This window comes from Lathyrus oleraceus, chromosome 1 (genome assembly GCF_024323335.1).
Source record: "Lathyrus oleraceus cultivar Zhongwan6 chromosome 1, CAAS_Psat_ZW6_1.0, whole genome shotgun sequence".
Taxonomy (NCBI): Eukaryota; Viridiplantae; Streptophyta; class Magnoliopsida; order Fabales; family Fabaceae; genus Lathyrus; species Lathyrus oleraceus.
In genome coordinates this window covers 170,853,894-170,868,745 of record NC_066579.1, presented here as the reverse complement: position 1 = coordinate 170,868,745, position 14,852 = coordinate 170,853,894, and the positions used below count along the sequence as shown (strand labels likewise).

Below are 14,852 nucleotides of genomic sequence, written 5' to 3'. Positions count from 1 at the left end.
AGATAGATTCTCTGGAATCTAATATGACCTTGCACTTAGTAGACTTGCCTCATGGTTGTAAACCAATCGTTTGTAAACGTGTTTTGAAAAAGAAACTAAAACCTGATGGAACAATTGATAATTACAAGGCCTGCCTTGTAGCCAAAGGTTTTAGGCAAAGAGAAAATATAGATTCCTTCAATGCTTTTTCTCCAGGCACTTGAATTACATCCATTAGGGTACTTATTTCAATGGATGATATTTATAACTTAATAGTACACCAAATGAATTTTAAAATAACTTTTTTTAAATGGTGACTTAGAAGAAGAAATCTATATGGACCAACTGGAAGGGTTTGTAATTCATTGGTAAGAAAACAAGATCTGTAAGTTTAGATAAGTCTTTGTATGGTCTAAAACAAGGTCGACATGAGAAGTTTGATAACTTAATGATATCGAATGGATACAAAGTGAATAAAAATGACAAATACATTTATTACAAATATGAGAATCGCATTTGCACTATCATATGTCTGTATGTAGATGATCTACTCATTTTTGGATCAAACATTCAGGCCATAAATGATGTGAAATCATTGTTGTGCAATAACTTTGATATAAAAGACCTCGGAGAAGCGAACGTGATTCTTTGTATTAAGATCACGATATTCGAGCAAGGAATTTCTTTGGATCAATCACACTATGTGGAAAATATCTTAAAGAAATATAATCACTTTGACTGTAAACCTGCGAGAACACCATATGATTCAAGTGTGAAACTATTTAAGAACACTGGTGAAAGTTCCAGACAAACAGAATACGCGAGCATCATTAAAAGTCATAGGTATGCCACTGATTGTACTAGACTCGACATTGCATATGTCATAGGATTTTTGTGCAGGTTTATTAGTAGGTTGAGTAACAAGCATTGTCAAGCTACTGAGCGAGTCATGCTGTATTTTAAAAAGACTGTGAATCTCAGTTTCTATTATCATAGATTTCCCGTTGTACTTGAAGGATACAATGATGCAAATTGGAATTACTTATCAGATGATTCCAAAGCAACCAATGGCTATGTATTCAATATAGTTGGAGGAGTTGTATCCTGGAAATCAAAGAAACAAACTATCTTGGCTCATTCCACGATGGAGTCTGAGATTATAGCATTAGCGATTTCTAATGAGAAGCAAGTTTGTTAAGATGCTTGCTAGCTAAGATCCCTTTATGGGAAAAACCTATGCCAGTTGTGTTGATCCACTGCGATAGTACCGCGACTATTGCGAAAATTGAGAACCGTTATTATAATGGTAAAAAGACGTCAAATAAGAAGGAATCACAACACTATCAATTATTGTCTACCCAAAGGTTCAAGTCGTAGACACCTTTGTTTATGCAAAATCTTAGAAATGTGTGACGATACTTCTGTAACATTTTTTTAAATTCAAGTGGGAGATTGTTGGAACATTATGTCAATATTCAAATATAATGAGATGAATTTGAAAAAGTTCCTTAAGTCAAGTCTCACATTGTGTGTTAGTTGAAAAAATTTCTTAATCTCACATTGCTTAGGTGAAATATATTTTCTTCAGCACTTCATTATATAAGGAAAGTCCTTGTTTCATTCCAAAACACATCAAAAACCTATTTTGAGTTTTTCCTTCCTCACTCTTATAACGTTGCGTTTTTCGAATTGTCGAAGCGCAAACATCTTCCCCTTTCTTTTTACTCGTTGAATTTTGTGAGTATTTTCTTGAATTCTCTTTAGAGAATTATGCTAATTTCTCCTTGTTTGAGTTGAGAAATTATCAAGTATAATTTTTGGATTCTCTTTAGAGAATTATTCGAATTCTCTCTGTTTGGGAAATCATTTTGAGTGGTCAAATGACCATTATTGAATTCTCTTTTGAGAATTATTGAAATTTCTCTTGGTTTGAGAGATTATTACGACTGGTCGGTATACCAGATACTACGAGTGGTATTTATGTCATATTCGAAGGTCTTTGTACCATCAGAGAGTGTATTTCTAGACCGATTATCTATTGTGTAAGTACTAATCTTACAATATAGAACTTGACTGTTTTATCCTAAAGGCGGCGCGGTAGTCGATTGTTTTGCATAACTTTGGACAGTATCGCGAAATATCTTAAAAAAAGTGACCTAGTACGCGATTCAATTCAATAATTTCTTATGTGGCTAATTTTCAAAACCGTAAAAAAAACAAATTAAAAGTCAAATTCCATACATGATAAAACAATATTTCTTTGTCAAACTCGGGAGAAATACAACGATTACCCGCAAATACATTCCACAATTAAGACTGTATTAATGGAGTTTGGCATAAAATATGGATGGTCCAATACATTATATATGCTCACAACAAACAAGGTTAGGGAGGAGGGTACAAAAAGACAGATTATAACTAGATTTGAACCTGTCTTAAGATAACACAACCTTACCTTTGTGTCTATAGTCTAAAAGACTATGAAACTAAAATTAGGTACACAATTAAGATTAATTACTCTCAACTTACATGCTAACAAATATTAGAACAGACAAGTGTGGAATACAAGTTATCTTTAATTAATTAGAGAACATGATTTTGGAAAAAGTTTGGCAAGTAGTTCTTACATTGCTTTTCATGAACAGGAGCTAGTTGGTGTAACATAAACTGATAAAAAAAACTATCCCATTTTAACCATATATTTGCTTGTAATTACGACTTACATAAGTCAATATATCATAAACAAAGGGGCATTATTGTAATTAAAACACAGAACTGAAAAATAAGAAATTGCTCTTTGCTTTATAGATTTGTTTGTTCTATCCGAAAGGGGCATAGAATATGAGTCTCTAACCTCTTTTTGACAAGGCATGCTCTAAGAAAATGACACTTGAAAAAAATAACACAAGGTGATAAATAAATATTCTATAATTTAGATAAATAAATAAATGTTTCAATAAAATGTTACAATATTTTACTTCATGGAATAGTGCTACTAGTGACTCTTTTTTTTCAATACTATACTATACCCTCTAATATAACCTAATTTCTTAAAGCATTTATAAAATATTTAATCTAATTTAATTTATTGCAATTTAATTTTGATCTATTTTGAAATATTTTATTTATAATTATAAAAAAATTATTTAAAATTAATATTATAAAAATAAGGTAAAGTAATAATTTGTTTACACATGGATAGGCTTGTTATAAAAGAAAAGAATCCAAAACTAAAAATGTAAACAACACACTTCAAAATTTATTAAACCATTTTCCTCCCTCTTCAAAACTCAACTCCTCTCCCATTTTCTTCACAAATTATCTCCAAAAATGGGTATCAAATTTTTCATTATTTCCTCTATCCTAGCCTCAACATTCTTCTTATTCTTCTTTGTTGTTTACATTCCAACCAAAATACTAACCATACCAATAACCTCAAACTTTTTCCCTCAAAATCCAACATTCCAAAACTTCAACATCTCAAACACAAACAAAACATATCCAATCACTTTTGCATACTTAATTTCAGGCTCAAAAGGAGACTCCATGAAGATCAAAAGATTGATGAAGGCTTTGTATCATCCAGGAAATTACTATCTAATTCATATGGATCATGGTGCACCAAAGAAAGATCATAGAGATTTGCTTGAATATGTGAGTAATGAAGGTGTTTTTGGTGAAGTTGGAAATGTTTGGATTGTGAAAAAAAGTAATTTTGTTACATATAAAGGTCCAACTATGCTTTCTACAACTCTTCATGCAATGGCTATTCTTCTTAGGAGATGTCAATGGGATTGGTTTATTAATCTTAGTGCTTCTGATTATCCTTTGGTAACACAAGATGGTATGGTGAGTGCCCTTTAATCATAATAATAATTGGGATTATTCAATTTTAATTATCTTTTTCTTTTATCATTACAAACAAAAATTATTTTTTAAATTTATTGAATATATTTATCTAATTTTAATTAAATTTCTTCTTCATTATTAAATACAACATTAATTTTTTAAAATTTATTAAATAATTAATATATTTGATTTATATCTCGGTTATAGAAGTTTTTCAATAAATTTTGAATATAATAATAATTGGAAAGAATTTTTATTTTAAAAAAATAACATTGACATGGTAATTGTTTATTTTGTTACTATTTGATTTTATGTAAATTAATTTTTTTTTCAATTTTCAGATCTGATCCAAGGCTTTTCTGGGGTGCCAAAGGATATTAATTTCATTCACCATAGTAGTCATTTGGGTTGGAAATTGTAAGTAATATGGTTCATTTTTTAAAATTAATATAATGATTTTTTTTTAAACTTTATATATCATTTTAAAATTTTATTCATTTAAATAAAAAATTATTTTTAATAAATATTTTCAGCAATAAGAGAGGGAAGCCAATATTTATAGATCCAGCCCTTTATAGCAAAAAGAAATCAGAGATTTGGCAGGTTACTAAGCAGAGGAGTCTTCCAACAGCTTTTAAACTCTACACAGGTGTTGTTTTCTTCTTTCTTTAATACTATTTAAATTGTGCTATTTTGTTTCATATGCATGTATTTTTAATCATTAAATACCTTATCTATAGCATGTGAGGTTCTGAATCATAACAGAGTAATTGTTAGACTTTTTCAAAGAGGTCATAAACATTTTTAAGATATCCTATAGACACCTCATATGAATAAATGTGCACACTTTAAAAAACAACGAGATACTAGCAATAAAAGTAAAGATGATTAAGTAAGAATAACACTTCATTTTATAGTAGTTGACAACAAAATATAGTTTACACCTAGTTATTCCGCTTCATTATTCAGAATCATGTAGTCAGGAATTTTTTAGGTTGAAGTAGTAGTTACAAGCTATTTCAGAATGTGTAGTATATATTTCAGATATCTTATTCAGCTGTAATTTAGAAATTGCCTACTCATAATCTAGCTTAACTTTTGAATTTTAATTTTTGTTGTTTTGCTTACGTGGCAGTTTGAGTTATGTATTTAAATAACTCTTGTAATCGTTTTTCAAAAGAATATAGCAATAAAATTTTCTTCCACCATTTTTGAGAGTTTGTTATAACCGTTTTCTCTCTCTTCTCTCTCTTCTTCCATTTTCATCTTCAACTTTGTGCCCCAACAAGTGATATCTAGAGCTCTGGTTCGATTCACAGGGAAGATTCACAGGGAAACACAAGTGTACGGTGAGGCATGTGTGATTGATTTCGTTTCTTGAATTCACGTTGAATTCACGATCGAAATCGTAAGAGAATCGCATTTTTTTATTTTGTGGGATTGAGAAACACGAGTGTTTGGTAATATTTGTGGGAGTTTCAGTGCACAAATCAAAGATAAACGGCGAAAACTGTAGCTTGAATACAAAGCTTCCAGTGTTTGATGGAAAGAATTGAAATTAGTGGTCGATTCAGATGCGTGTGTTGTTTGGCACTCAAGACGTTCTTGATCTCGTCAACGACGATTATATTCCGGATGTGGTGGATGCAACAGAAGCATAGAGAAACGCGCAAAGAGAAACGAGGAAGAAAGATCAAAAGGCGTTGTTTTACATCCATCAGTGTGTGGATGCGGACATGTTTGAGAAAATCGTTGATTCAACGATGGCGAAGACTATGTGGGACACACTGGTACGGTGCTACGAAGGTGTTGCACTAGTGAAGAAGGTGAAACTTTAGTCTATACGTAAACAATATGAGAATCTCAACATGAAGGACAATGAGAAGATATCTGATTACATCTCTAGAGTAATTCTGATCACCAATGAGTTGAAATCTTGTGGAAAAACTTTGTCAGAACAAGTAATCATTTAGAAGGTACTGAGATCTCTTACTCCTTAATTTGGTTACATTGTTGTAGCAATTGAACATTCTAAAGACGTAAGTACCATGAGGATTAAAGAGTTGTAGAGCAGTCTAGAGGAATACGAGTTGCGTCTGACTGAGAGAACCTCTGAAAGAGAGGTTGAGTAGGCTCTGAAGGCGTATTCTAGGAAGAAGAGTCAGAAGCGGCCTTAGTGCAGAAGGCGCTGAAGGTAACAGTGAGTTATGGCACAAGAGATTGGAGCATCTTAATTTCAGAATCTTAGGGCATCAGAATTCTAAGAAGCTAGTTTATAGAATTCTCAAGATTGTGAAGCCTGAGAAGTCATGTGAGATATGCATGAAAGGAAAGCAACCTAGATTGTCATTTGCATAAGAAGTAGCCCCAAGAGAAAAGCATGCTTTGAGAGTAGTACATTCTGACGTTTATGGACCATTTGAAGTACCTTCACTTGGAGGAAACAAATATTTTGTGTCGTTTGTGGATGAGTTCACAAGAATGACATGGGTAGCACTTATCAAGTTTAAGCATGAGGTGTTTGTTGAGTTTCAGAAGTTCAAGGTGAAGGCTGAAAAACATAGTGGTCAAAAGCTGAAAGTTCTCAGAAGTGATGGTGGAGGTGAATATAACTCTACAGAGTTCATAAAGTTTTGTGAGGAGAATGAAATTGAGCATGAGGCGATTGCTCCATACACTCCCCAACACAATGGTCTTGCTGAAAGAAGAAATCAAACTTTTCTTGATATGACAATGAGCATGCTGAAGGAGAAGAAACTACATCACACCTTGTAGGGAGAAGTTATTGTCACGGCAACATATGCGTTCAACAGGTGTCCAACAAAGAAGCGGAAGGAAATGGTTCCTTTTGAGAAGTGGACTGGTGATAATCAAAGTGTGAGTCATTTCAGGGTATTTGGTTCAGTTTGTTACAAACATGTTCCAGGTACTACTAGAAAGAAGTTGGATGATAGAAGTAAAGTAATGTTACTGATTGGGTACCACAATATAGATGCGTGTAAGCTTTATTGTCTAGCGACTAAAAAGGTGGAATTCAACAGATATGTTATTATGAAAGAATCATAAGTATGGGATTGGAAAAAGTCTCAATCCAACTCTAATGCAGTGTTAACACCCGAGTTAACTTCTGAATAGATTTCTAACTCTAAAGGAGAATTTGCCTTTGAAGGGGATTCTGCCTCTGAAGATGAGTTAGAGTCTGATGGTGATTCTGAGTCTGAAGATGAGTCTGAATCTGATAGTAACTTTGAATCTTAAGAAGACTCAGAAGGTGAATTTGATGATAATTCAGATTCTGGGGGTAATCCAACATCTAACGGTGGTCATGCCTCTGAAGGTGGTCCAGCCTCTGAAATCAGACCCGAAAACTTCGTCAGATACCATGGAGACTTGCAGAGTTGGACATGTTGCAAGATACTGAGATAGACTCTGAAGGGGAAGTTATTCAGTGTGTCATATTAGTAGACTCTGAACCAATTAGTGTTGAAGAAGCACTCAAGAAGAAAGTTTGGATGAAGGTTGTGAAAGAATAACTTGAGGCTATAGAAAGAAACAAGACTTGGGAGTTGTCTGAGCTTTCAAAGAACAAGAAAGCCATCAGCGTCAGATGGGTTTTCAAGGTGAAACTAAAGCCATATGGATCAATTGGTAAACACAAAGCAAGGTTAGTAGCAAGAAGATTTCTACAAAAATATGGGTTAGATTACTTTGAAGTGTTTGCGTCTGGATCTAGACATGAAACAATCAGATTGGTGATTGATATAGCTGCAAATAGGATTTGGTCTCTGATACATCTTGATATGAAATCTTCCTTTCTGAATGGTCCATTGCAAGAATAGGTATACATGTCACAACCTCATGAATTTATGAAAAAGAATCAGGAAGGGATAATGTACAGGTTACATAAAGCATTGTATGGACTGAAACAAGCTCCTAGAGTAATTCATTATGAATTAACGGATGATGTTAAAAGTAATTCATTATTCATAATCTTGTATTAGTTAAAAGCTTTTTAGGTTGTTAGTTAGAAGCGGTAGTTAGGAGATGTTTTAGAAGGTGTAGTGTTCAAAAGCTACATATTTCATAAACATTACTTAGCGTAGCTTAGAAGTTTCCTACTCATAACCTAGCTTAGCTTCTGAGTTTTAGCTTTTTTTGTTTTGCTTACGTGGAAGTTTGAGTTGTGTATTTAAGCAACTCTTGTAATTGATTTTCAATAGAATATAGCAAAATAATTTTCTTCCACCATTTTTGAGAGTTTGTTATAATCGTTTTCTCTTTCTTCTCTCTCTGTTCTTCCATCTTCATCTTCATCTTCAACCTTGTAAACCAACAATTCCTTCTATCCAAAGATTTTTTTCTTTTTTATTAGAAAAACTTAATCTACTATAACTTTATTTGTTAAGCACGAGTATATTAACCTCTAGGTGTTTAGTATTATTAGACTACCAACCAAAGTCCTAAACGAGTTATCATCCCTATTTGATGTATGTTTAAGTCCAATCCTAACTATAAATTCATCAAAATGTTTTGGTGTGTCTGTTTTCCTTTGTTAAGGCTATACAACTCAAATAAACTCCATTTTAAAAGTTAGTAGTGTTAGTACATAAGTACTTCGGATGGGGAAGGAATGAGAGATAGATTGAGAGAGAATGAAAAGTAATTGTATTGATTATATTGAGAGTCATCTAAACATGCATTTATATAAAATAGGTTACTTGTAACCCAAGTAGCTAATCATAACAAACAAACTAATTTTCTAACCAAGTAACTAACTAACCAACTTGGATTCTATCACAATATACCCATTTAAAATCCAAGTTGCTAAACACAAGCTAATCAATATGAAATATAGCCTTAGTCTGCTTACTTATTCCATGCAGAACTTGATTCTTTTCAAGATTAATGGGTAACTTGTTGTCGATCTGTAGTACCAAAGGTTTCTTCACTTAGACCTTCATCTCATCTAACACATATATGATCCAGATTTCTTGACAAGCAGCATAAGATCCTTCTATATACTCAGTCTCGCATGACGATAATTCCACCACATGTTGCTTTCTCGACCACCGTGAGATTGGGGCACCAAATACTTGAAATAAATAACCATTTGTGCTTCTTCGATCTTCCTTATCTCCACACCAATCAACATCTGAATAGCAATTAATCGCAACTTCTTTGCTTTCAAAATCTCGTGGAAATAGGATTCCATAATTTATTGATCCTTTTAGGTATCTCAGGATTCTTCTTGCAGCTTTCATGTGTGACACCTTTGGTTCATCCATGTATTTGCTTATCAATCCGACTGAGAAACCTATATCAAGCTTGTTGTTGCACACATACCTCAGTGATCCTACAATTTATTTGAATAAAGTGAAATTGATCTTGTCCTTCTATCCATGCTTATCTAGTTTCAAATTAGGTTCGATAGGTGAGGATGCAGGATTCAAATCCTCCATCCTGAATCTTTTCAGTATTTTTTTGACATACTTCCTTTGATGCAACATCATGCCTTTCTTCGTAATTTGAAATTCATGCCTAGAAAATACGACAAGTTTCCCATATCCGACATTTCAAATTCCCTCTTCATCAGCTCTTTGAATTTCGACAAGTTCTCCATTTTATTTCCAGTTACTAGTAAGTCATCGACATATAAGATACTTCCTTTAAAGACAATATGAGTTACTACATATGAGAGAAGATGAAAAGATTGCAGGCTATGTCTCGAAGGTGCATATTCTTGTTCACCTCATGAAAGGTTGTGATGAAGTCATAACTGATAAGATGATAGTTGAGAAGGTAATGTGTAGATTGAACTCTCACTTTGATCATGTTATTGCAGCCATTCAAGAATCCAACAATCTTGAAACCTTGAAATTAGAAGATTTGGTTGGTTTGTTAGAGGCACATGAGTTAAGGATTATCGAAAGTAAATGGATTCAAGATTTGATACAAGCACTGCATGCCCAAACATGGAAGAAACATGGTGGTTTGAACAAGTTCAAGGGCAAAGGAGACAAAAGTCAGAGCAAGAAGTCTTGGGTGAACTCTCAAAAGCATAAGGTTGATGATAGGGCTTTTGAATCTCAAAAAGAGGAGAAGGAACCTCATATCCGAAAGACAAACAAGAGAAGAAAAGTGTGCACTGCTATAGCTGTGAAAAATGGGGTCACTTGGACAAGAATTGTTGGTACACGAAAGACAAGGGAACGATAAAAGGAAAGGATGATGAATGGGAAAACCTTGCACGTCAAGACTCGGATGATTCTAAAGGTATTGTGTTTATGGTTGCAGTAGCATATGATCATGTTGACTTCAATATCTAGTTCCTCGACACAGGCTGCTCGAATCATATGACTGGTCGAAGTGTATGGTTAGCAGATTTCAACGAGTCGAAGAAGAGCAAGGTTAGGCTTGCAAATAATAGTTTATTACAAGCAAAATGTATTGGAAATATAGTTATTCAAAGGCATAATTGAGCCTTAGAATTATTCGACACCCAGAATAATTTGGTCTTAAAATCTCCTCTATCGAAGAATATGACATTTCAAACCATGATCAGTTCGACTGAGATACAATGTCTAAAAATAGTTGTCGACCACAAGCGTAACTGATTGTGGAATTTGAGGTTTTGGCCATTTGAGTTTTAGGTTACTCAATCAACTGTTTTCTCAAGATATAGTAAATGGTATACCAAGTCTTGTGATTTTCGACAAACTCTGTGAAGGTTGCTTAGTAGAGAAGCAATCCAGAAAGTCTTTTGTTTCGACTATCCCAATGAGATCCTCCGGCATACTAGAAGTAGTACACTCATATGTGTGTGACCCTTTTAAGGATCATACCATTGGTGGAAACATGTATTTTGTATCATTTGTCAATGAGTACAGTTGAAATCTTTGGATCTATGTGATCATGCGCAAATACGAAGTATTTTCAATCTTTAAGAGATTCAGAATACTTGTCAAAAACCAGAGTGAAAAGAAGATAAAGGTTCTGCAAACATATGGAGGTAGCGAATACACATCAAAGATATTTGAAGAGTTTTGTGCAGAACATGGTATTGATCATGAGGTAACTGCTCCTTACACGCCCCAACATAATGGAATAGCATAAATAAGAAATCGTACCATATTGGATATGGCAAGATGCATGTTGAAACAAAAGAACTTTCCAAAATCCTTGTGTTGTGAAGTAGTCATCACTGATGTTTATATTATAAACATGTGCCTTACAAGCAACTGAAGAAAAAGATTCATGAAGAAGTATGGAGTGACAAATGACCATCAGTGAGCCATCTGAAGGTGTTTGGCTCTATTTGCTACAAGCATGTTCTTGATGCAAGAAGAAGGAAGCTTGATGATAAAAGCAAACTGATGGTCTTGGTAGGATATCATAAGACTGGAGTATACGGGTTATTCAATCCAATCAATGATCAGATTGTGATATGTCGTGACATTGTGATTGATGAGAACTCTGCATGGGATTGGAATTCATGTGATGTAACTAACAAGCCATTGATGAGTTATGGCTTTGATGAAGAAAGTAGAGAGCACAAATAAATTTCAGCTAATGACATTCCATTCACAATCGAAGTTGAAGCAAACAATAGAGAGGGTGTGGCTAGCACAAGCTAGAGGCCTCAAAGAACCAGAGTTCTCCCAGCAAGGTTGCAAGACTGTGAAGTGGTTGGTAATGATGATGTCACACCTGATGGAGATTTGGTTCATTTCTATTTACTACACGAGCTGAACCAATCAACTATAGTGAGAGCTTAAAGGACAAACAATGGAAGGCAACTATGGTCGAAGAGTTACAAGCGATCGAAAGGAACAATACATGGGAGCTAGTAAAATTTCCAATACACACAAAAACTATCGAAGTAAAATGGGTGCTCAAGCTGAAGTACAACCGTGATGATTCAATTGCAAGACATAAGGAAAGATTAGTAGTTCGGGAATTTCTTTAAAGAGCAGATCTCGACTACTATGAAGTATATACACCAGTAGCAATACTTGAGACTTTCATATTGGTGGTAGCCTTGGCATGCAAGCAAGGCTGATCGGCGTTTCACTTATATGTGAAATCAAAGTTTTTGAATGGTCCCCTTGATGAATTCATGTATGCCACACAACCTCATGGGTTTGTGACACAAGAGGAAGCAGGGAAAGTGTACAAGTTACACAAAGCTCTTTATGGTCTCAAACAAACACCTAAGGCATGGAGTAAGAAGACTGAATCATACTTAGTCAGATTGGATTTCATCAAATGTAGGTTTGAGTATGGTGTCTATGTACATGTCATGGCACAAGATATAATTATCATCTTATCAGTTAGGATTTCACCATAACCTTTCATGAGATTAATAAGATTTTGCACCTTCAAGACATAGTCTGCAATCTTTTCATCTTCTCCCACATGTGGTAACCCATACTGCCTTCGCAGTGACTATAACTTGACAAATTTAAACTTCTTACCATCTTTGTAATACTTGACAAGAATATCCCATGCATCCTTCGCCGATTCAGCATGAGAAATTCGATCAAAATTTGTCGTATCTAATGCAGATTGAATATAGAACGTAACCTTGCAATATTTCTTTTTGGCTTCCTTGTGAGTGATTCTCTTATCATCGTTTGCGTTGTTAGCAAACTCAGAAACGCTATTAGTAACCACTTCTAGGGTTTCATGAAAACCAAACAATGACTGCATTTTTTCTCTCCATCGGATCCAATTTTTGCCATAAAGAGTTGGAAGAGAATTGGAAATAACATTTTTATTGTTCATCTTTGCAGCGAATACAATTCATGATTCCTAAAAACACGACCACCGACGTGCAGTTCTTGAATTTCTGATTAAGAAGAATGAACCAGGCTTTGATACTAATTATTAATACATAAGCACTTTGGGTTGGGAAGGAATGAGAGAAGTAATTTTATTGATTATATTGAGAGTTATCTACTCAATAGGTTACTTGTAATCTAAGTAGATAATTATAACAAACAAACTAACTTTCTAATTAAATAACTAACTAATTAACTTGGAGTATATCACAACAAATATTGTGTTTTTAGGAATTTCTCCCAACATAAAAGATACAAATGTATAAATTATTTAAGTTGATTAGAGCTAGAGTCATGTAACTAATTGTCAATGTATAAAAGCTTATTGATAATTTGAAAAATGATTAATCACATAGTAATTCAGTTTTCAATAAAAAGAAGAAGAAAAAAACCTAATTTAAAAGGCAAAAGTGGTTTGAAAAATACAATCATGTAATCAATATCCCCTAAAATCTTTAAATGTAATTATATGAGATAGAAAAGAAAATAATTGTCAAAAAATTAATCTTTTTTTTTTAATTCAACATAATCAATTAGAGTATTATCTAGCAGCCAATATTCATTATCTTTTTAAATTTTCTCAAAAATGTAGGTTCAGCTTGGACAATGCTATCAAGATCTTTTGTTGAGTATTGCATTATAGGATGGGAAAATTTGCCAAGAACCCTACTTCTATACTACACAAATTTTGTGTCATCTCCAGAAGGATATTTCCAAACAGTTATATGCAATTCTAAACACTACAAAAACACAACAGCTAATAGTGATCTACACTACATTACTTGGGATAATCCTCCCAAACAACATCCAAAATCTCTAACACTCAAAGATTATAAGAAAATGGTTTTAAGCAATCGTCCATTTGCTAGGAAGTTCAAGAAAAATGATAGTGTTCTTGATAAAATTGATAGAGAGCTTTTGAGAAGAAATCATGGACAATTTTCTTATGGAGGATGGTGTTCATCATTATCACAAAGTGGAAAGCATAGAGCATGTCATGGTTTGAAAATTGAGAATTATGGTGTTCTTAAACCTAGTTTGGCCTCAAAAAAGTTGAAAAGTATGCTCTCAAATGTTCTTTCATTGAAGAATTTTCACAAGCAACAATGTCGATAAATTCAATTTCAATTTCATAGGTAGTTTAGTTTGATTACTTGTAAAGAATGTTGTTTTACAATGGAAATTTTTTGTGACATTTATATTAATATGATTAGAATATAATCTATCTATTTTTGATAAAGATTGATAGTAATTATTTAATTTATAGTATACAAGAGTTCGAGTTCAAAATATTATATTATTGTGATGATTTCATTGGTGTGTAATATAAATATATTTGTAAATATTTTTTAAATTATTTTTCATGTTTTTTCTAACCATTAGACACCCTAAAGCTACTAAAAGTACTAACAGAATGGACTCGTGGTTGATAAAGTATTAATGTAATCCATTTACCATAAAAAAATCGAATTGGACTAATTCTTAATCATGCACTTTTTAGTGGATTGTAAAAAATACAATATTAAAATAACTTAATATTGAATTTGCAAAATGATTAGCATTGTACTTGCGAGCAATTGCAAAAATAGAAATTAATTATGTTAAAAAGTTATAATTCATCAACTATGTAATTAACTAAAATTAACTAGGTATTACATGTTATTAGAATTCATCAAAAGTGATTATCTTCTTCATGAAAGTTTTAGCTTGGAATATTAATTTTTATTTGTTGCTGGTCGTATTTCAATTGAAATTATCAAATTTTAAATATGATGAAAATACTGTACAGATATTATGATATAAAAATGTTTAAAAGAATTGTGAATCTTTCTAAAAGTGTGACGCGTTCTTTTTTTTTTATTTCCTGAGACCTACAAAATAGGAAAGACTCTTCAAAATGAAAAATTAACAGAAATTATTATTTAATCAAATAAAATCTAAATATCAAAATTTTACTAGAAAAACTTGATAAATAATAAAAGTAACAAATATTAGCTAAATTAAATAAAAAATACTTGGATAAAACTAGTAAAATGATGATTAATCAATAATCAAGTACAAGCAATGTTTGAACCCTGATCTAGACACGTGCATCCACTTGCATTCAACTACCCTTAGTGTACTCGCTAAAAGTATAAATGATTAACAACCTCTAGTGGATAAGATTCGTCAGAGGCTTTAAGG

The 14,852-nt window shown here is 32.9% G+C and overlaps 1 protein-coding gene across 2 annotated transcripts; it reads left to right on the top strand.

Moving 5' to 3' along the window:
• The first annotated feature begins 3,211 nt into the window (after positions 1-3,211).
• Positions 3,212-13,873, top strand: LOC127125317 (beta-glucuronosyltransferase GlcAT14B). 2 transcript variants are annotated; one of them, XM_051054207.1, is made up of 4 exons: positions 3,212-3,823; positions 4,170-4,245; positions 4,362-4,477; positions 13,267-13,873. In XM_051054207.1, the coding sequence occupies exons 1-4, from the start codon at positions 3,310-3,312 to the stop codon at positions 13,782-13,784; spliced, it is 1,224 nt and encodes a 407-aa protein (XP_050910164.1). In that variant the 5' UTR covers positions 3,212-3,309; the 3' UTR covers positions 13,785-13,873. The 2 variants fall into 2 exon arrangements, with proteins under 2 accessions (XP_050910164.1, XP_050910163.1); XM_051054206.1 differs by having other exon boundaries at positions 13,261-13,873.
• Positions 13,874-14,852: the final 979 nt, after the last annotated feature.

Coding starts and splice junctions, on each gene's coding strand:
- LOC127125317 (XM_051054206.1), top strand. CDS start 3,310: ATGGGTATCAAATTTTTCATTATTTCCTCTATCCTAGCCTCAACATTC. Junction 4,246..4,361: donor AGTCATTTGGGTTGGAAATT/GTAAGTAATATG, acceptor AAATATTTTCAG/CAATAAGAGAGGGAAGCCAA. Junction 4,478..13,260: donor AGCTTTTAAACTCTACACAG/GTGTTGTTTTCT, acceptor TCAAAAATGTAG/GTTCAGCTTGGACAATGCTA.